Raw genomic sequence first — 22,831 nt, 5'->3', positions numbered from 1 at the left:
AGCCATAGCGCAAAGAACGCCCGGCCAATCAGATCCCTTGCCGTCTTCGGAAAATTGTCCCGTCGAAGGATGAAAGGCATGCAGCCATAGTGAAGAGAACTCATACGCTGGAGCGAACGCTGGAGAGGAGGTGAAGGAGCCCTCCAAAGAGGATACTTATCGGTGGCGGCGCTAGGGTTTAGAGAGCTCTCGCTCTCTCCCATCTTTTTCAATTTCCTTTTTTATAATTAATGTTATAAAGTCTTATGGATCCAATTATGCTATAATTATTCTTTTTTATATAAATATAATAATTTTATGGGTGGTTCTAGTTGGACCTCTAAATTTGCTAATTGGACCTCCCATACTTTGTACACCTCTAATTTACTTTTTAGAATACTTGAAAAGCTAAGTAGACCTCCTTATGTTTACCAAAACACCATTGAACATGAGATACAACAATTGATTACTCTAAATTTTTATCTGTATCTTCAACCACGAGAAGAAGAATGAATCAAAACACATAATATTGCTCTCTTATGAATAGGTCTCTCCTCTACTAAAATTAATCAGAGGATTGGTTCTCGATTTTAATATGTTATTGGAATCCCTTTGAATTTGCTAAAAAAAGGATTTCAAGGGTTTTGGGTTGAAAGATCGAGTAATAACTATATCATAATATTTAATTAATTTAGTTTAAGAAAATTTCAAACCAGATTGTTTTGGATTTACTTTTGTATTAAATGATAATTATTATTTTTACTTAATTGTTTTAGGTAAATTATAAAACTACATGGGCAATATAAGGAAATTCTGGACAAAAAATTAATTGAATGTTATATTTGGGGAGGTAAGAAGAGTATTTGTTTTGTTTTTTTTTTCCTATTTTTCTCTCTTTTGTCCTTATTTGACTTTTCATATGACTTGACAAACTTTATTAATAATTGAAAAAAGTTGGAAGTCCAAATATCAAATTTGGAGGTCAAACTAGAACCACCCTAATTTTATTGAAGGCATTTTTTATTTCAGGCTTTTCAGCACGATCATGTAGTTGGCAGGCACTATCAAATTTTCCATTATCATTATTTGTCAAGAGTTTTCTTCTTCTGTCGGCGGCTTGAAATTATATAGAGTTTTTTTTTTTTTTTTTTTTTTTTTCTTCTGAGTTTTCTCCAACATACCCATTGCTTTCAATCCCAAAATATACCAACTCAGAAATGTCTAGATCCAAATCTAAAACTCTTACTTGAAGAATCTAACCGTAAATCTAGCTGCGAAACAAAGAAATTTTATTTGGCTTTACTCCATATATATAGAATTCATTGACTTTGAATCTAAAAGCATAAACCAAATCCAAATAGATTATGATCTGGTCATGGGTAGAACTTAGAAATTCATTGATGTTTCGAATTGGTTTTTAGTTTCTATTATATTGGCTTAGGAAAATGATTTCTGGCCTCAATGAGGCCTAAGATTTATGGCCTCAATCTTAGGTGTCATGTCATGTCACCTATACACGTCACTTATTTGTCAAATCATGTTATGTAATTCTTGAGAAAAAGACCATTTTATCCTTTCAAAATCTAATGACCCTAAATTAGTTTGGTTTTTTTCTAAAAAAAATTTATTTTAGTTTTTTTTTTCATTTTTCCTTTTCATTACACTCATGCTTCAATTTAAACAACAATTTTTTTTTTCTTCAATTAAGAATAGAAAAAATTTCATGTAATTCAGTCAATAGATTTGCACATACATTCGAACTTTGCATAACACATGTATATAAATTCAACCTTTATTGGGTTCCTGCAAATTTTGAAAATATAATGTGAAAAATACATATTCATATGATTATTATATATTCTTTTGTTCATTTTTTTTCTCTTTATGTAGCTAGGGTTTAAACATTGAAATTGAGTTTATTATTTTTTGTTTGTTTTTTCCCTAATATTTAGATTGTAGATGGTAATTAATGACTGGTACTAACATGGAATTTTTTCTTACCTCTTAATTTAGACCACATATTTTCCAAATTCAATTTACTAATGCTATTTTTTTGGATGAAATTAATCAATATTTGGAAAGAAAATTTAATGCCTATTTCTTGACACCTAATTCAATATATTAATGCTATTTGGAAAGAAAAATTATGGGAAAGAATTTAATTAAATGAAGAAAAATATTGGTCAAATAATTTGTAGACATATCTCTTAAATTAGTACATAATTAATAGCTGATATTTTTTTCATCACCTAATTAAATTCATTAATGTAATTGATTCACCCCCTAACATCTAAAAGGAAATATAAAAGGGTAAAGTTGGTGTTGCAATAGTATGATGTGGCAAGATATATTATGTGGAATTAAAAAAAAAATTGTATTTGCTTACATGGCATGACACCTAGGATTTGAGGCCACAAATCTTAGGCCTCATTGAGGCCCTATATCATTGCCCATTGGCTTATCTCTACCAAAACTCGTAAATCAATATCTGCAAAATAGAAGAAGAAGCTACTGAACATAGAGAAACAGAAGTAACTGGGTAAATGAGTCTCAATTCAGTTTCCATAATTTTATTTTTATTTTCATTGTTTTCAATAAGAGTTAAAGTTTGTTGAGGAGTCTGATAAGAGGATACAGGAAGGGAACATGCAATTTGGGGACAAATGATTCCATGCCGTTTTTTTTTTTGGGTCGGTAAAAAGAAATTTCATTAAACAAGATAAACTTACAATAAAAGGCCTAGTAAACAGAGATCGGTTCCCCGAAGCTGTCAAAGTGGCCAGGCACTGTGCTGCAATGCACAGTTGGAGCATTTCACATGCGCCGAAGGGGTTTATCTTGGGCCTAGGAAGCCTTTGGGTTCTCCTTGACAAAGTCAAAAAAAAAAAAAAAAAACAGAGATCGGTTGTTTTGAATCGGTGTTTTACACAAGTATCAGTGTTATTTAAATAATATGTGTGAGTTTGTTGTTTTGCTAGTGGTGTTCACTACTTTGAAGCTAGTCCGTAGAATGTCAAAAACCTTGCTTTCACAAGTCACCTCAAGCTGGGCAAGCTTTACCCACCTTTAATTTGTACAATTTAATATACCTAGCCAATAGTTTTAACAGTCCAAAAGTCCAAACAAATTTCTATGTAGGAGGACCCCAGAACCTCTGTGTGTGTGTCAGTGTGTGTGTATATATATCCCTCTCAACAAAAGTTTACTTGTACCAAATAAGAGAGAGTGAGAGAGTTCATAGAAAAAACAAATAAGAGATAGAGAGAGAGCCGCGGAGTGTGTGATTGTCCAGATGGCCCCATTATGCCCTCTCAGATTCCAGGTGAATCGCTGCGAACCGCGACTGATAACACCTGCAAAACCAACACCACATGAAACAAAGCTGCTGTCTGATATCGACGACAAGCAAACCCTCAGGTTCAATGTTCCATTCATCATTTCTTACGAGAACAATCCTTCAATATTGTTGAAACAAAATGACCCTGTTAAGGTGATGAGTGACGCGCTGAGTAGAGCACTGGTGTATTACTATCCTTTGGCTGGTAGGCTCAGGGAAGTGCATAAGAAAAAGCTTACGGTGGACTGCACTGGAGAAGGCATCTTGTTCGTCGAGGCTAATGCCAACGCCACGCTCGACGAACTCAAGGATGCAATTCTACCGCCTTGTCCATTCCTAGAGGAGTTCTTGTTTAACGTGCCGGGCTCTGATGGTATTCTTGGTTCTCCTTTGATCTTGATACAGGTGAAGTGATCAACTTAATTATACGAACTCCATCTACTATAATTTCTTTTAGCTCATGCAATCCCAAGTGGATACAGTTACCAGAAGGATATAATTCAACTTTAGTAAACATTGATTGTTAATTTACGATTTTGATATTAGTTACAATAAGATTCTATCTGTGCATTTGTTTTGTCTATGTTCATTGATAGCTTCTTTTTCTTTTTCGTTTTACTAAATGATCTGAAATTTGGATTTTAGATATCAAAATAAGGAGTAATATTTTTAACCACTAGATAGAGCAAGAATCCACAATTTTCTTTTAGTATTATTAAAAACCAATTAATAAGTCCAGTACCATTTGGTCTCGTGACATAATACTTAAGTGGAAAGTCACGATTTAGATTCACAATAGATTAGTTGCATATTGATATGATAAAAATAAATAAAACAATAAAAAATAAGTTGAGTTAATCCAATCTAAACAACGGTGTTCTTTGTAGTGTTTTAATTGACTTTTATTTTTTTCTTATGCATGTTTTTTCTTCTTCGGTGTTCTTTTTGTTATTTTTTCTATTCTTTTTTCGCAAGTTACCATATAGTTATCTTTTGATGCTTAGGGTGTTCTAGTCGGACCTCTCAATTTGCTATTTAGGTCTCTTCTAATTTTTGTAAAATTTTATTTTTAATTTTACCCATTAAAAAATCAAAAGAAAAGAAAAGATTTGACTGTTTGTAGCACAGTCGTGTGTTCTCAACTTCTCATCCCCATAGATTCTTCTCCTTTTGAGTTCAACTTAGCTAGCTATTTGATCTTTCCTGGCGATAAGAATTGATCTTTGACAATGTATCCAAGTGCCCATACCTCCCAATTTTTTTATAATTTTTATAAAAAATAGAGGAGATCTAAATAACAAATTAGAAGGTCTGAATAGAACCACCCTTATACTGATTTTGTTTATTTCAATTTTATCTTGTATTGCAACATTTAAAGAGTATAAATTCATAATCATAACTCCCCCCATTTTTTGCTCACACATAATCCTTGTATTTAATCTCTGGACGAACATAGTAATAGTTGAACTTTAGTCTAATATATATACGCCAAAAACATTAGTCTAATGGAGATTTCATATTTGCAATATATTGATGTAGGTAACCCGTCTGACTTGCGGAGGTTTCATACTTGCATTGAGGTTAAACCACACAATGGGTGACGCATTTGGTTTGGTTCAATTCTTGAACGCAGTAGGCGAGATTGCCCGAGGCGCAGAAGCACCTTCTACTCCACCAGTGTGGGAACGAGAGCTCTTGAACGCCCGAGATCCCCCACGAATTTCATGTACACATGATGAATTTGATGATACCATTGATCGCTCGTATCTGAACTCTGCAGCGACGGTCCAACAATCTTTCTGTTTTGGTCCTGAGGAGATAAAGGCCCTTAAAAAGCATCTTCCACCACACCTTTCCACCTGTTCATCCACATTTGATTTAATAACAGCTTGCGTGTGGAAATGTCGAACAATTTCACTTCAAATGGACCCGAAACAGATTGTCCGTCTGTCATGCATAGCTAATGCACGTGGTAAACACAACAATAATGTACGTCTTCCTCGGGGATACTATGGCAACGCATTTGCATATCCGGCTGTTGTTTCAACTGCAGAACGTTTATGTAAGAGTCCGTTGGGATATGCAGTGGAGTTGGTGAAAAAATCGAAAGCTAAAATGAGTGAAGAGTACTTGAGATCTGTGGCTGATTTTACTGTGATAAGAGGACGACCTCCACTTGCAATGAATGGCATTAGTGACTTTACAGTTTCGGATAACACACGAACAGGTGCGGGAGAAATTGATTTCGGGTGGGGAAAGCCAACATATGCTGGAGTTGCTAAGTCCACTGATCTGATTAGCTACTATGTCAAGAAGACAAACAGAGATGAGCAATATGAAGTTCTGGTACCAATATGCTTGCCATTATCGTCCATGGAGAGGTTTCAGCAAGAGTTCAAGAAGATGATTAGTTTCGACAAAGTGAAGATACGATCATGTATATAATATAATCAATTACCTCATTAAGTACAATGGTTTAAGGTTATATTGAATATGCTCATGTCATCCTTTTCTTTTTTTGGTCAAAATATGCTCATGTCATCTGGTTAAAGAACTTTCTAGACTTGTACTGGAATTGGTTTCAGCATAATCATCTATAAAATATTATAAATGGTGTGTATATATTATTTTTTGGTTCTTAGTTTGCTGTTAATGTGTCAACTTTCCTTTGGTTGAAATTGATTTTACAACACACCGTCTATTGAGAAAATTTATACACACTTACATACACTGCTACAATTAGTGGCAATAAGGACACCATATAATTAAGTAAGGACACATTTTTATTAAGGGGGTCCTGATAGCCTTACAAGGACTACCTCGCCCATTATTTTCTTCCTCGATGAACCAAATCGGAGCTCAGATTCTTTTAGCTCTGAGCAAACAAATTTATTCACAACGGATAGGTAATTCTCTCGATCTGTCTATCGCTTTTTTTTTCCTTACCAGATCTGTATGCTTTGATTCTGGGTAACAAAGCTTTTAAAAGCCTTTTCCGTTGCCTTTAACGAGGATCGATCTAAGTCGATTAGCGAAGAGGCTTGACCTCTCCGACTCCAAACAAGTCGTCTCCGTAGAGCCACCAAGCTCCCCACGTCTGCGACATCTAGTTCGAATCTTCCGTAATCGGCGTCATGATCAGTTTCATTTCATTCTTAAATCGTCTTTATTTGATAAACGTTTACTCGTTTAGAATGGACTTGGCTTCTCTGCTATAATATGACATGCTATAATTTGCTTGGATTCTATCACAACCGTCAGATATAGTTTTAAGGGTCAGCTGATGCCACATCAAGAAACATCAAGAAGTTTTAAGGGCCAGATGATGCACTTTTTTTTTCTAGCAAATTATAGTTATAGCAGAGAAGCCAATTTCGTTTAGAATTGGGTATTTATAATTTGCTTATAATTTTGCAGGGCGAGGTATGTAAGGTCGTGATGATCTGCTTAGAAATAGCCGCAACAAATAAATCGATTTCGTCGGCTGTGACATTCATTTAAGGTTTTGGGTTTTTGATATTTTAGGCCTGTAGGGATTTTGTTCGATCGTCAAAAGGCTATAAATTTGAGTGGGATGTCGAAAAAGGCTTACACAAGATCCTTCAGTTCCTTGCAGAACGGCCTTGGTTCAAGTGGGTTTTTGATTTTTTTTTATTGTTTGTTTCAATTTTGATTGCGTTTCTAAATTTAGTGGATATTGATTATTGGAGTGGATCGGATTTTGTGTTGAGGTGATGCAGGAACAAAGTGGATGCTAGAGAACTTGCAATTCCATTTGGGTGTGTTCAGATCATTCTCTTCTTGCACTGATCGAATCTGTATGTTAGCCATATAGACACATACGTGGATGCATATTAATTTTCAAATTCTTTTTCCTATTAATAGTCCTAGCAATGGAATCCCAAGCAGAAGCTCTTGGACGGTTAACTACAGATGATCTGGAAGGAGAGGTGAAGGCTCATTGTCTTGGCTACTCATTCCATGTTTGATCTGGTGTGACTATTAGGGGTCGTCAACGGGCCGGGCCGGGCTTTATTAAAAATCAAAGGATCCAAGCCCGTCCATACAAAGCGGGCATTGCGGGCTTTATTTATAAATAAATATTTAAAGACACAATTTTTTTTTTTTTTTAATCAAGCTTGGGAAATTCATTGGATAATGATCAAATACAACCAAAGATAACAGATCTATGATTCTATATTGTACCCAAAAAAAATCTATATTTATATATAGATACTAATTTATTGATAAATAAATTTTTAAAGACACTAATTTTTTATAAATCTATATTTATACATCATACACTCCAAAGAGCAACATATAGCAATTCAAAGAAAATGAGAAAACCGACCGTTGGATGTGATTATTACAATAAATTATACGTGTGGTTAAAAATTTAGTCAATTTCACCGTAGTTTCGAACCCGATCGGATTGGTCAACCGTAGTCACTTGCATGTTTTCTTGGTTGACTGATGGCGTGATGACCGCAAAACTTGCTTATTTTTTTACATCACGTTTGTAAATATTTCATCGATGGATGTGCGTGGACATAAGATAAAAAATTCAATTTTAATTACAAATACATTGGCCTATACCAATTTGCCTCTTAAATTTGTATGACTTGTACATTGCATTTAAATTGTTGAGATTCATTCTAAAGCAAACATGAAGTGGAAAATGAATTTGGAAAAACCAACTGTTTGATGGAGAGATTGTAATATTTTATGGTGGTTGTAAAAAATCTAGCCAATTTGGTTTTCCTTTCGAATTCGATCAACTAGGTCAAACCTAGTTACTCTTATAAACCTATATTTATATATCACACACTCCAAAGAGTAACCTCTATCAATTCAAAGAAAATGAGAAAACCGACCGTTGGATGTGATTATTACAATAAATTATGAGTGTGGTTAAAAATTTAGGCAATTTCACCATAGTTTCGAACCCGATCGGATTGGTCAACTGTAGTCATTTGCATGTTTTCTTGGTTGACCGATGGCGTGATGACCGCAAAACTTGTGTTGACACCCAAAAATCCAGCTAACAAGCCCAATTTATGCTTTAAGCCCAATTCATATTTCGAGGCAAATTACACCCGCGAACATCATGCCACGCATGTGGACCCAAGCCACATTCACGCACTTGGGGCTTATAAGAATGGGAGTGGTATGGAAGGTAACGAAATTGCATGAGACCCGTTATTAGTTTTAGGCTCGTTGATAATTTTGGACTTGGGACCAAAATTCATGCCCAACGGCCTAACTCTTAATACGGGTAAGTGAAGAAGAGAGAGAGCCCAAAAACCCAAGCCCAAATCCTTTAGAAACAAACAAAATAGTAAATGCTAAACATAGGATTCTTGATCCTAGCCGCATAACATAATCCCATAATCCCAGCAACACAGCAGAAATCTTGGGATTGCAATCCTAGCAGCAAATCCTGCCTAAATTATGGTAGAAAATCTGCCCAAAATCTCATAGCCCTAGACACAACTTGACAAACCAAAACACATTGCAAAATCCAGTACATGCATTTAACCCAAGCCATCTCTTTACCCAGCAGTAAAGACCTTCCACCGAGATTCCTTTAGCTGCTGGAATTGTATATAAATAGCTATGTTACTAACCAAACAGGGGCAGGACGGAGTGTGCTAGCAAGCTCCCTAGCACTCTTCTTCTCTCATGCTTCCTCTCTCTCACATTCATCCATAATTTTCCATCCTTTCAAACCACCTTCTATCCGAACCCCTTTATCTCACAAACCTCAACCAGTATACAACACTGCTGGAACCTCTTCTTCTCAAACTCATGCTTTTCTAGCTCCCACGCCACACGCATCTTGCCAAGCCTCTTTTGAAATGATCAATTCACTGCCATGCATATATATAGGAACTGCCGGGAAGAACACAACAGCAACCTTCCTAGGATTTTTAATCCTTCGAAGTTTGCTGGGCCTAGTCTTCGCTAATTCAGACAAAGGGGCAAAGTTTTGGGTCCTTACCCATGAATATCCACTGCCGTACAACTCCGATCAAAGTGCCCCCTACATTTTTGGCGACTTCACTGGGGACTAGGCTGTGTTTCCACCTCAGCTTCCTTAACAGTAGCATTTTTCTCCAGAAATCTTCCATGCTCACTTCAAACCAATCATGCTTTATCACTGACGATGTGTATCAGATGCAATCAAGGGGAGCTCTCTTGATGAACATGCCAATACTCATTGAAACACAAGCTTGTTGCTTATTGTATTGACTATGAGACTTCAATCCATGAGTTTCTGTAACAGGAATCATGAAAGCTGTCAAAATCAAATTTATTCACTCATTATTCAAGCTTCAATATTGAGTGAACAAATTAAGAGCCCTATTACTCAATCTATAAAAGCTATCTCACCTTAAGGCTTCAACAAAACCAAACAAGCTACCACAAATAACCTCATCACCAGTTGATGCATTTCTTCTAGATCTGGTAAGGTCTGAACCTTCTGCCTGGAAATTAGGCCATAATTCCAGCAGCTAACTTCTTCCTTGCTGAACATATGTCACGCTGAATCTTGAGTACCACTGCTGGGAGCAATATATAAACATCCTGCAAGCATCACAACCATTAGCACCACAAAACTACCTTACTTTTGTTTAGCCATTTTTCAAGCATTTTGAGCCTATTTACTAGATTTTTCATAAACCTTACAAACAACATGGAAGACAAAATATCAGTCCTTATTTGTGCTAATCCCAGGCCTAAATCAGCTCAGTATACTCAACCTCAAAGCTATCCTTTTTTGCAAAAGTAATTTCAAGCATCATGCAAGAATACTTGGGGGCTTTGCTTAATGAAGTTCAAAAACATGCTGTATGATTTAACTACAGCTCCTCAATTTCATAGCAGTGCTCTATGCTTCGAAAAAAAATCATGCTCTTATTCCATGGTAGGATGATATTTTTCTTGAAACTATCCATGCTTTTGCTGTCACAACACCGCCAGATACAGTCAAGCAAAACAGCAGCAAAAGGTCAAAGTGATGCAAACAAGCTTAGTAAGAAGATACTTTTTTTTTTGTTCTTCACTTTTGAAAAATCCGGATTCAATGTCATGCTTACTTACTCTTTTGTGAACCTCTGATTTACACCAGAAAATGATATCAGTGAAAGTAAGTTTTGTTTTTCTCCTCAAAAGGCCAAATCTAGCTATTGAAAATTAAAGAAATCACATTTTCCCCCTCTTCCTCTCATACTCTGACACTACCTCTTTCCTGAAAATATTTATCTTTTATCTCAAATCATCATGTCCTTACAAGGTTGAAACGTTTACCTGAGGACTAGGCTATGATTCCAGCAGCTAGCTTCCCCCTTGTTGCAACATATATTAAGCTAATCTTTGTTCTTGATCTTTAAAATCACTGCTGGGAGCAGTTTATTAACGCCCCTGCAAGCATTACAACCATTAAAGCTACATGCATAACAATCTTACTATTGTTTAGCCACTTCTTGAGCATTTCAAGCCTATTTGAACATACCCTTTCACTGAACCTTACCAGGAAGCATAAAAGATAACCTCTTCATTGTTGATGCTTATACCAGGCAATAATGATATTCTAGATATCTTATACCTATATCAATCTATATGTCTAGCTAACATAAATATGAAGCTACAATTCTAGAGAGAAATACTCTTACAAAAGCAACATGCATATGTTTTCTAATCTAAAACCCAAGCACACAGAAGTGGTCATAAGCACAAGCCCCTCACACTTCTCAAGCGATATTCATTGCCGGAGAACACGCAAGCAAAAGTTAAATCTTATACTTTTAATCAGGCTACTGCACTTGGGGGCTGATGAGTTGGTTCATGTTGATTACCTTAACAGCAGCTCATCCATCCTAAACTTTTTAGCCTCATATTCATGCATCAAGCTGATCCATCTGAAAGCAAAAAATATTCAAATCAGGCAAAATCATTCCCTTTACATACCATAACCAGCACCAAATTACATTGATATCCAAATCTTGACAACACCACAAACAAATCCACTCTCCACAATCAGTCATACCATTTCAATTCATTGCATAGCTCAAGCGTATTGATTTAAACCAGAATCAATACATCACGCATAGGCACTCTTATAATCAGGCTTTTACCATTTGCATCACTCAAGAGCACCTTTCCAGATCCATACGCCAAACCAACCAGCAACAAGCAAGTTGAAGAAAAGAAGAACTACTATATTATTGACGGATCTCATGCATATTCGTATCAGGCACACACATTCAAAATTTACAATCTTATTTTGAAAATAAAGTCTTTCAAGCATGCAGAAGAAGTGAAAAGAAACTTCAATCGCAACATTCATTATATTAAAAAAAAAGAATTCATGCATGAAGACAGGAGCAACCAAGCAAAATGGATTGAGCATCATGCAACTCAAGCAATGTCCCAAGCAATTTAAGTTGTTCAAGGTGCTCAAATGTCCTGACAACTTCAAGAGAAAAAGAAAGTTCATTGCTGGAACAAAGCCAAGACTGTAACATTGCTTATTCATGATCAAGTTGCTAGTAAATCATGCAAGTCACCACTTACCGCCATGCTAAAAGGAGCTCGGAAAAAAAAAAAAAAACAAGCCATTATGCCCAAAATAACTCAAATATTCTAAGCTGTTCTAGCGCCAATATTACGGTATTCACTACCTTGCAGGCCTGAAGCTTTGAGATCAACAACTCAACCTATTTTACTGCTGGGAATAAAGATGACGTCCAAATACATAAAAAAAGAAACTGAACTTTTAGCATGCTAATCCTATCTGACCACAGAAGAAAAACAATTCAATTCAAAGAATTTGAGCAAGCAATGTATCATTCAAACTCAAAGATCAACAAGCACTTATTCAAGATTCAAGCTTCCATGTGCTACTGATTTCAGACGATCAAGCATACAAGCATACTCTCAAAACCAAACACTGAACCATCTTCCCTTCAGTATCCTAATCCACCTCCTTTACTAAATTCTATCCATTATCAAAATCTAGTGTCCTTCCCTTTCATTTTTGTTTAGATGAAGAAAGTAAACACTTCTAACCATTTTTCATTACATGTTGTCTTTATGTCCTCTAAGCCAAAACAACTCACCATCATAATCAACCGAGCATACATACATGTCATTAAAGCTTGTACTAAAGCAATTCCAGCAGAAGTTCATGCAGCAGCTGCATTTCCTACTAAATCCTAATTCAACAATTTCAAGCCATGCCAAGCCGGTGATTAGTCGACAAGTAATTAATCGACATAAGAGTATAGCCGGAACATGCTAGCTATATCAAATTAGACCTGAGCTTAAATCTCTATTATATAACTCAAGCATGAATCACGACCTGCAAGCAAACATGACAGCCTTTATGCATGCATATTTGTGGTATTGTGTCACTGCCGTGCTACTTGCAAAAGATTGGTTTTGCTCGAAGTAAGGTATACGTGGGGGCTTGGTGAAAGATGATTCATGATGAAAAGCACATGCCTATAGTCTATTGATTCATTGGAAAATGTGAACTAGAATTTAAGGCTTCCAAGCACCCTACTGCTGGATTAGTTCTAATCACTTTCTGCCCATTCAAGGCATCATGATTTAAAAAAAAAAAAAAACGGAAAGAGTCAAAGTTCTTATGATTTTTGAATAATCAAAGATCCATCTACACAATGCCAAACTCATGCTCATGCCACTCATACTTCATGCCAAGCTTATACTCATGCCAAGCTCCTTGTCAAGCCAAGCGGATTCACGACCAAGAGTAACAATTCAATACTTAATCAAGCTAATGTCAAGCAAAATATTTTAAGCATATAAGCATACAAACACCAATAATGTCAAGCTTCTCTCTAAGGTCATGCATCCAACAGCGAACTAACAAGCATACAAAGGCAAGTCATTCCAAGCTCGAATCTTGCAAGATCCTATATGCATCGAAAACCAAGTGAGAATGACACCAAGCCATTACATCCAAGCACATGCTTTCCAACACTAATGCACTCTCATTTGATTATTAAAGAAACTTGAGGAAGTCACAAGCTTATACCATCAAGCACATGCCTACGACGTGCCCAAGCATAATGGTCACTAATTGAATCTATTCAAACCGAAACAAGCAAGGCAGACATCATACAAGCTCATGCTCTTACCAAGCCAAATTCCTTACATGACAACAAATTAATCAAGACATGTATACCTGGAGAGTCAAGCAAGACAATGCGAAAAACCAAATTGCCAAACGCTGCTGTAAAAGCAACACGAACCACTGCCATGCCATATAATTCAAATCAATAGTCTTTTCCAAACCATTTTGTGATAATCTTACTTCGTTAAACCAACATGCTAACCTATTTTTAACCTTATCCATACCAAATTTTTTCTAAACAATCTCTTGTTGTTATGACAACCTCTTATCATGCTAGCTAGACCAAATCTCGATTCTTCTTAAAATGACCAGACCTAGTTTCAATAACCAAAAGCACCTTCCTATCAAGCAACAGATGCTTCTAACCCTTTAAACAACCATCATGCCAAGCTAATACCTAGAACACCTCATGCATATGTCAATCGGATCATAACCAAGACAGCCATGCCAAGCATACAAACTTCTCTCTTTCAAATGAGTGCGTCCACCAAGTAACCATCTGCTAGCTCAAGCCATCAAAAGCTCATGCTTAGTATATGCCCAAGCATGATTATCACAAGTTCAATCGAAACAAAAGTCAAGCCAAGCAAAGATATTTTTTGTTTTACAATATCAAAGCTAATCAAGCAAGACCATGCCATGCAAACCATCGCAAATTCAAGCCAAGCAAATTACTGATAAAGTGTCAGTAACATGATCAAGCCAAGCTAAGAAAGTTACATATACCAAGCCAAACAACGCCATGCTATATCATTCATTTTCACAATTATAGCAGTAAAATAGGAAAGGCTCACAAAAGGCTAGCAAAAAAGGGCTCACAAAGGCAGGTTACATCACAGTCCCAGCAACAAAACAAAGTATGTTATGTGATAACTGCAACAATTAAAACAAGCCACAACAAAACATGCCATGCAAATTCATGCTATTAACTTCAATTCTTGACAAGCATTATCCATATTCATATACTATCAATCAATCGTTGTGATTATTGAGCAAATTCAAATCCCAGCAGCAAGCATAAAGAGTTCACCACCAGAGAAAAGATCGACCAATGTTTCAATTGCATTCAAGAATACAACTTTGAATAATCAAATGCAAGCATATTTCACGAGAAGACTCTTGTATGGATGCTCACCTAGATATCGTGACGACCAAAATGCAGCGATTTAGCCTAGTAAGCTAATTCCCAGCAGCCAATTAAAGCAACGACAAAGCTAGCACCACTGCAATAAAGTCAAGGTTGTGTGTGGTCAATGTGTTACCACAGCTACCATAAGTCATACAACCACAGAGAACATGCTAAAATAAGTAAGCAAGCCAAAGCCAAGCCACAAAGAAATCCTATACAAATGAAAATCCTACATGAAAGCATTTATTGACCTAGAAGATAACACCAAGCAAGATACAGCAAAAAGAATGTATATGACTCAGATATGCTAGTCAGACACATGATCATGCAAATCTGTGACAATGAAGGAAAAGCAAGCTAAGCAATTCAAGCAAAAAAAATTCAGTTACTGTGATCAAGTTAAAGCTCACTTCATTGCTGTGTTCAAAGCTTCCACCGTTTACTGACATCTAGTTTATCATCAAAATTCATACTCTCATATCCTGTGTCATTGGCCTCTACTACTCCACTGCTGAAACAAAAGTTGCCGTAATCAATTTTGTGAAATCAGAATTCAAGCACAGGGTATCTCATCTGAAGCAAAAAATGTGGAGAAGTCATACGCACAAGCATTTATGATCCAGCAAGCATTAATTATACAAGCTTTCACATGTTATGATTTCAACATCAGGCATATACCTACTCTTAATTCAAATTCCAACCTGTCATAGATTTTTGCTCCAACACCATTACATATACAGATCCAAATATTGCTACCCATACACAATTCAGCAACCAAAGTCATACTCTGAGTCTTCACTACTCTACACAAGCATCTACAGCCATACTTCAACATCAAGCATTTACATATCCGGTCTATCACCAAATTTAGTGCCCATTCTTCACATCAGATATTATCATTTAAATGTCCCGTACATATATCATTAAAAGCCCAAAATCTTGAACCCAAGTTATTAATTTCTCCCTCAAAACATCACAGAGAAAATCATACCTGATTTTCTAGAAGAAAAATCATTGTTGAGATGGATCTATAAGGTGTAGAGGCAAACAAGAAATCAATGAAATTTGAGCCCAAATATGTCTAAACCCTATATAAGGTGGCAATCACGAGAAATTTCATGCTTAATACATGGCATATTAGCCTAACTCTATGAACCAATATATCATGCCAAGTCCATGCTAATACCAAGCTTGTGCTCATGCCACTCGAACATCATGCCAAGCACATGTTCATGCTAAGATCATGCTCAAGCCAAGCAGATCCACGACCAAGAGGAACACGCCAATACTTAAACAAGCTTATGCCAAGCAAAAGTAATTTAAGCATACAAGCATCCGACATGCATACACAAGCCATACCAAGCTCCTCTCTTAAGGTCGTGCTTCTACCATAGAACATATGAGGGCCATGCCAAGCAACCAAGCTCATTCTTTTTAATGCTGACTCATTCTAAAAATACTTAAGATGGCCACAAGCTCAAGCTACCAAAGCACACACCCAAGCAAAGCTACTACATGCCGTTCACACTCCAAGCAAGAAACCAAGCGAAACTAAAACCATTGAATTAATATGGCCAAGCCAAGCTAAGAAACATGATTTACATGGTAAATAAAGCCAATTAATACCATGCTGCATCATGCTTTATTGCAATCACGGCAAAAAAAAAAAAAAAAAATATATATATATATATATATATATATATATATATCAGCCATGGCAAAGCATACTATACAAAGTGATGCCTATAATCAAAGTCAAGCAATTCAGCCATACATAAGAGTGAAGTGAATCAGCAAAGTGTTAGAGGAAGCATAAAATTTCCAGATTTCTAGCTAACCGGTTCACAGTTTTGTTCCCAAGATGGTATATTTAAGTGGCAGAGCTTGATGACAAGAAATTCAAATGCAGTATCAAGAGTTATTCTCATTCAATTAGTTGCCGACATTGTTGAGCAAATTCACATCACAACAGCAAATCAATGTCGCCGAAGCAACAAGCAGTCACGACAACAAATTGATGCAAAAACCAAAATACGCGAAACCCAGCAAATCAATCACAACAACAAATCAATGTCGCTGAAGCAACAAGCAATCATTGCAGCAAATTGATGCAAAAACCAAAATACGCGAAACGCAGCAAATCAATCGCAGCAACAAATCAACGTCGCTAAGCAACAAGCAATCACGACAGCAAATTGATGCAAAAACCAAAATACGCGAAACGCAGCAAATCAATCACAGCAACAAATCAATGTCGCTGAAGCAACAAGCAATCACAGTAGCAAATTGATAACGCGAGAACCAAAATACGCTATAACACAGCTATTATCATCGCTAAAATAAAGAAGGGGGAAAGATAGAGATAGCAGAGGAATAAGAAGCCTATACCCAGCAGAAGGAAGTTCGACCCAGCAAGCCTATAGAGCAATCTTCATTCCATTCCTTTCTTCCAGGCGCAAAATCTGATCAAGAAGCCTAAAGATACTCTACCACATGCTTGATGCAATCAATCTGTTCTGTAAGAGGCTAAGGAGGTCGTGAACATGATTTCTCATATCAAAAGACTGTGAAGGAAGACAAGCTCATTTCCCTCAAAATTAAAAAACTGACTTTTGAGGAGAAAGACGTCTTGTGAAACAAAAAGATGAGAAAAGCCTAATGGATTTCACGGGCCAAGACCACTTTCCTAAAAGAAAGGTGATAGGAGGATGAACTCTTTCCTTCTAGGAGTTCGATGATGACTAGCATTTGTTTTTCAATCTGAATAAGTCGTAGCTCATATTTGGAGGATTTGCAAGCCAACATATCTTTCAAGCCAATATATCATACAATGAGTCTTCGGATTTGATTATGTAGCCCGCAACATGCTTGCACGACCTACATAATCAAGGGGGCTAATGTTGACACCCAAAAATCCAGCTAACAAGCCCAATTTATGCTTTAAGCCCAATTCATATTTCGAGGCAAATTACACCCGCGAACATCATGCCACGCATGTGGACCCAAGCCACATTCACGCACTTGGGGCTTACAAGAATGGGTGTGGTATGGAAGGTAACGGAATTGCATGAGACCCGTTATTAGTTTTAGGCTCGTTGATAATTTTGGACTTGGGACCAAAATTCATGCCCAACGGCCTAACTCTTAATACGGGTAAGTGAAGAAGAGAGAGAGCCCAAAAACCCAAGCCCAAATCCTTTAGAAACAAACAAAATAGTAAATGCTAAACATAGGATTCTTGATCCTAGCCGCATAACATAATCCCATAATCCCAGCAACACAGCAGAAATCTTGGGATTGCAATCCTAGCAGCAAATCCTGCCTAAATTATGGCAGAAAATCTGCCCAAAATCTCATAGCCCTAGACACAACTTGACAAGCCAAAACACATTGCAAAATCCAGTACATGCATTTAACCCAAGCCATCTCTTTACCCAGCAGTAAAGACCTTCCACCGAGATTCCTTTGGCTGCTGGAATTGCATATAAATAGCTATGTTATTAACCAAGCAGGGGCAGGACGGAGTGTGCTAGCAAGCTCCCTAGCACTCTTCTTCTCTCATGCTTCCTCTCTCTCACATTCATCCATAATTTTCCATCCTTTCAAACCACCTTCTATCCAAACCCCTTTATCTCACAAACCTCAACCAGTATACAACACTGCTGGAACCTCTTCTTCTCAAACTCATGCTTTTCTAGCTCCCACGCCACACGCATCTTGCCAAGCCTCTTTTGAAATGATCAATTCACTGCCATGCATATATATAGGAACTGCCGGGAAGAACACAACAGCAACCTTCCTAGGATTTTTAATCCTTCGAAGTTTGCTGGGCCTAGTCTTCGCTAACTCAGACAAAGGGGCAAAGTTTTGGGTCCTTACCCATGAATATCCACTGCCGTACAACTCCGATCAAAGTGCCCCCTACAACTTGCTTATTTTTTTACATCACGTTTGTAAATATTTCATCGATGGATGTGCATAGACATAAGATAAAAATTTCAATTTTAATTACAAATACATTGGCCTATACCAATTTGCCTCTTTAAAGTTGTATGACTTATAGAAAAGTCATAGCAGAACTGCCTTCACTTAAATTGCCATAACTCCTTCTAGAAAAGTCGGAATCACAAACCGTAAAATTCCTCAGAAACTAGACACATGGGGCTTTCCGTGCATATAGTGTACAGCTCTTAATTACATCCAAGCAGTTCCCAGTAATTCAGCAAAGTTAGGTGTTCTGCACAACAGTTTCTCATTCAAGCTGAACTGCCTTCACTTAAATTGCCATAACTCCTTCTAGAAAAGTCGGAATCACAAACCGTAAAATTCCTCAGAAACTAGACACATGGGGCTTTCCGTGCATATAGGTTACAGCTCCTAATTCTATCCGAGCAGTTCCCAGTAATTCAGCGAATTTGGGTGTTCTGCACAAGAGTTTCTGTGTTATTTATATAATATTTTTTGTTTGCCGGCTTTTACGGGCCTGTCCTAACGGGCTTTTACGGGCCGAGCCTAACGGGCTTTTGGCGGGCCGGGCCGGGTTTCAAACCCCTAAACCAAGCCCGGCCCTCTACCCACCGGGCCGGGCCTATGACGGGCTTTTTGACGGGCCGGGCCGGGCTCTTGGCCCTGCGGGCCTGCAGGCCTCCATCGGCCCACGGGCTAAATGATGACCCCTAGTGTCTATTATTCAATATCATCTTCCAATTGATAGGACCCATGGAAAGTGGGAAGAGAAAACAGATCACACGTGTTTATAAAAACAATATGGAAGCAGTCAAAAGGAATCGCTTAATAATCTGTTGAAAATGGTCACATAGTTCCAGCTGTATAAAGCATACATACAAATATGGTAGTGGGTAGGAACATAGATTTAATAAATAGATCGTCTTCTATCAAAAGAGAAGGATAGACATTCGTTTCGACGGTCTCAAAGAGACCAGGTGAAAATTGAAATGATGCAATGTCTCAAATAGGATCCTCAGTGGGTTAGTGATGATGTTGTACTTTATTCCACTTCGAGATAAGTATACTTAATAAATAGATCGTCTTCTATCAAAAGAGAAGGATAGGCATTCGTTTCGACGGTCTCAAAGAGACCAGGTGAAATGATGCAATGTCTCAAATAGGATCCTCAGTGGGTTAGTGATGATGTTGTACTGTACTTTGTTCCACTTCGAGATAAGTATACTTAATAAATAGATCGTCTTCTATCAAAAGAGAAGGATAGGCATTCGTTTCGACGGTCTCAAAGAGACCAGGTCCGAGACACATATCTTGATAATGGCAAGAAATCTTTGAGCTGTTTTTTTCCTTAATATATTGGTTGTAGGTTATTGGTCCAAAGTAAAAAAAAATACTAATATTTAGAATGCTTTTATAAGTACTCTAACAAGAGGAATGAAAAATAACTTAACACCAACTCTGAATCCTCAGCACTACTAAATCTTGATCAACACTACTAAATCTTGATCAGAAAGAATACTAAAAATCTTAAGAACTAGCTAGCTGCCGCGATCTATTTTCAAAGTAGCTTGTGGCTACTGCTATTGCTCTGGTAAGGAGGGGAAAAGCCAAGGATTGAAATATCTGCGATATTTCCAATATATCCATGATACCTCATTTTCTCGAGGGATCGATATATCTTAAGGGGTTAATATCTTATCTTTTACCATTTCTGCAAAGTTTCTCTGACATCATCAAATATCCCTAATATATTGGATATTTAGGATATATCCCCGATAAAATGAAAAAATATCAGTAAAATTTGATGAAAAAAAAAAAAAAAAAGAGAAAAAACTCAGTAGTTCTCTAAATACAAATCTGCGTGAGGAGAGATCTGTTCAAGGTGAATATGCATGAGGAGAGATCCTTAAGGCGAATCTGGGTGAGGAGAAATACCCTCAAGGCGATTCTGGATGAGAAGTAATTCTCTAAATGCAAATCTGTGTGAGGATAGATCTCCTTAAGGTGAATATGGGTGAGGAGAAATCTCCTCAAAGCAAATTTGGGTGAGAAGTATTTCCTTTGAGAGAAATCTAAGTAAGGATTGAAATCCAGGTAAGGAGAAATTTCCTGAAGACGAATCTGGACAAGGAGAATTCATGAGAAGCAATTTCAAAACGTAACTCATTCACTTCATCTTTCTCAATTATATGCGATTGCCCTCAATTATATTAAAGTTTCAGACAAAGAGAACAGACTATTAGGTTATGATCCGCACAAGAGTATAAAAAAATGGATTCAGATTTGTTGACCACTTTTATTTTGTGGTGATATCAACACACTATTAAAATTTGCCACGTCATATAGAATTAATTTAATACTTAAAATATAATTTTTAATAAAACATCATGATTAACTATAATTATTTTTTTTATAACACATGACAGTTTTATATTATTGAATGGTGGTATCCCCATCAAAATATTGTGGTGAGTAAATTTGAATATGAAAAAATGCAGTGTAATTATATGAATCATGTGGTACTGCGTAGTACGTATGTGAGATTATGTAGTCTATAGTTGAACAATAGAAAGAAGATAAAGGTTCAAAAATCATTCAAATGAGGCCAAGTGACTTTGCAGGAACCATATATGGATTCAACCTTATTATCCCTTTATAAGGGAAATAACCGGTGTTTGGACCCAAAATGAACATTTTCGCCTGACAAGGCATGTGTTGGAGAAATTGAGCCAATGTCAGTGGCTCAAGCTATATATTGTCGACAAGCTCGAAATATATATTTAGAGGCTAAATAAAGCCTACTATGGAAGCATGGAAGCATGAAAAGTTAACTTTAGCACATTTTCCTACTTCGGCTAGGAGAAACCGAGCTAAACAAGGAAGGAGGGGCGGCAGACTAACCAAATGAAATCTAAATGTGCTGAAACTTTCCAGATCCATTCTAGACAGCCCAAGGATCATTTCTTATGAAGAGTGCAAGAGCTTTTTGTGAGTGGAAGGCCTTCAAACAATCAGCCCAATTTTCTACAGAAGCAAAACTGGACCTGTAAGAGGTCCAGCAGCATTTTCGGCCCAACCACATGGAATAAAAATCTGAAAATTTGTCAGGATGATCTACACTCATAGTGGAACATTTCATATGAAGAAGTCGAAGGCATATAATGAAGTCTTGTTCGAGAAATAATTGAAGGAATAAAGGGGGCAAAAACTGACCTAAAACCAGCTCAATATTCACATGTTCATGTTTCCTACCCACATGAAGAAAGCTAGATGCTTTTCTCTTTTTCCTTGGATATATTTTTCTTCTACAATCTCTTTAATAGATCATCACCACTTCCATGTTGCTGCACCTTCATGCTTTGCTTTCATTTCATCTTTTCTCTATCTTTTCCATATTTTACAAGTGAACTTAGATCTACTTTCATTATTTTTCTTCCACTCATCATTTCACTCTTCTTTTTCTTCCCTATATAAACACCTTCTCCTCTCATTCTAAAACACCCATTCACATACAACATCAAAACATCTCTAAGATGATCTAAGTTCTCTCTAGAGCAAACCTCTCTAAGAGCAACTCCTCTCCCTCTCTTTCTCTTTCTCTTACCGGTGATCACACTCCTAGTCCTAGTCTTCTCAGAAGCCGACTTTCAGTGCCACCAAACCCTCTGTCAACGTGCTTCGGTCCTAGTCTCCTCGGGAGCCGACGGTAGTGCCGCGACCACAACGGTTACAGAACCAGCCAAGCAAGGGTAACGCCCTAGCAACCCAGCCAAGCTAAAGTCACGCTTTAGCAAGATCTCAACATTTCCCGGTGATGTCGCTCTGCTCGATCTACAATATTGAGTATCGATTGTGTTAACAAGAAGAAACTTCAGCAAAGTCCTCACCACGAGGCAGAAAGAATCCCCATGACGAGGTTGGTGCTCTCCTCGTCTACAATCGCTTGAAAGAAGTCAGGTCAAGGGACAACCCCGACGACCGCACCCGAACGGTGCTGGCACGCCCGCGCAGAAAAGAGACTGTTGACCAGCTGCAGCAAAATTGGAGCCAAACATTTTGGCACGCCCAGTGGGACTACATTAGAAGTTTTTCTCTTAAAGCACATTCAACCACCGGGCTTCAAAACAAACATTTTGGCACGCCCAGTGGGACAAGGTTAGAATTTTTTTTCTCTTGAAGACATTCAACCACCGGGCTTCAAAATAAACATTTTGGCACGCCCAGTGGGACAACATCAGAGTCTTTTCTCTTGAAGCAC

At 37.2% G+C, this 22,831-nt stretch overlaps 2 protein-coding genes across 2 annotated transcripts in view; one reads left to right on the top strand and one right to left on the bottom strand.

Moving 5' to 3' along the window:
* The window catches only part of LOC133745907 (uncharacterized), a 37,244-nt gene that overhangs the window by 3,557 nt on the left and 10,856 nt on the right, over nt 1-22,831 (bottom strand). The window lies entirely within an intron of this gene.
* On the top strand, nt 3,196-5,938 carry LOC133745529 (alcohol acyl transferase 1 allele GSa-like). Its single transcript, XM_062173612.1, has 2 exons — nt 3,196-3,721; nt 4,856-5,938. The coding sequence occupies exons 1-2, from the start codon at nt 3,272-3,274 to the stop codon at nt 5,759-5,761; spliced, it is 1,356 nt and encodes a 451-aa protein (XP_062029596.1). The 5' UTR covers nt 3,196-3,271; the 3' UTR covers nt 5,762-5,938.

This window comes from Rosa rugosa, chromosome 4, assembly GCF_958449725.1.
Source record: "Rosa rugosa chromosome 4, drRosRugo1.1, whole genome shotgun sequence".
NCBI lineage: Eukaryota > Viridiplantae > Streptophyta > Magnoliopsida > Rosales > Rosaceae > Rosa > Rosa rugosa.
The sequence above is the reverse complement of the archived record's forward strand: the minus strand, read 5'-3'. Positions and strand labels throughout refer to the sequence as shown.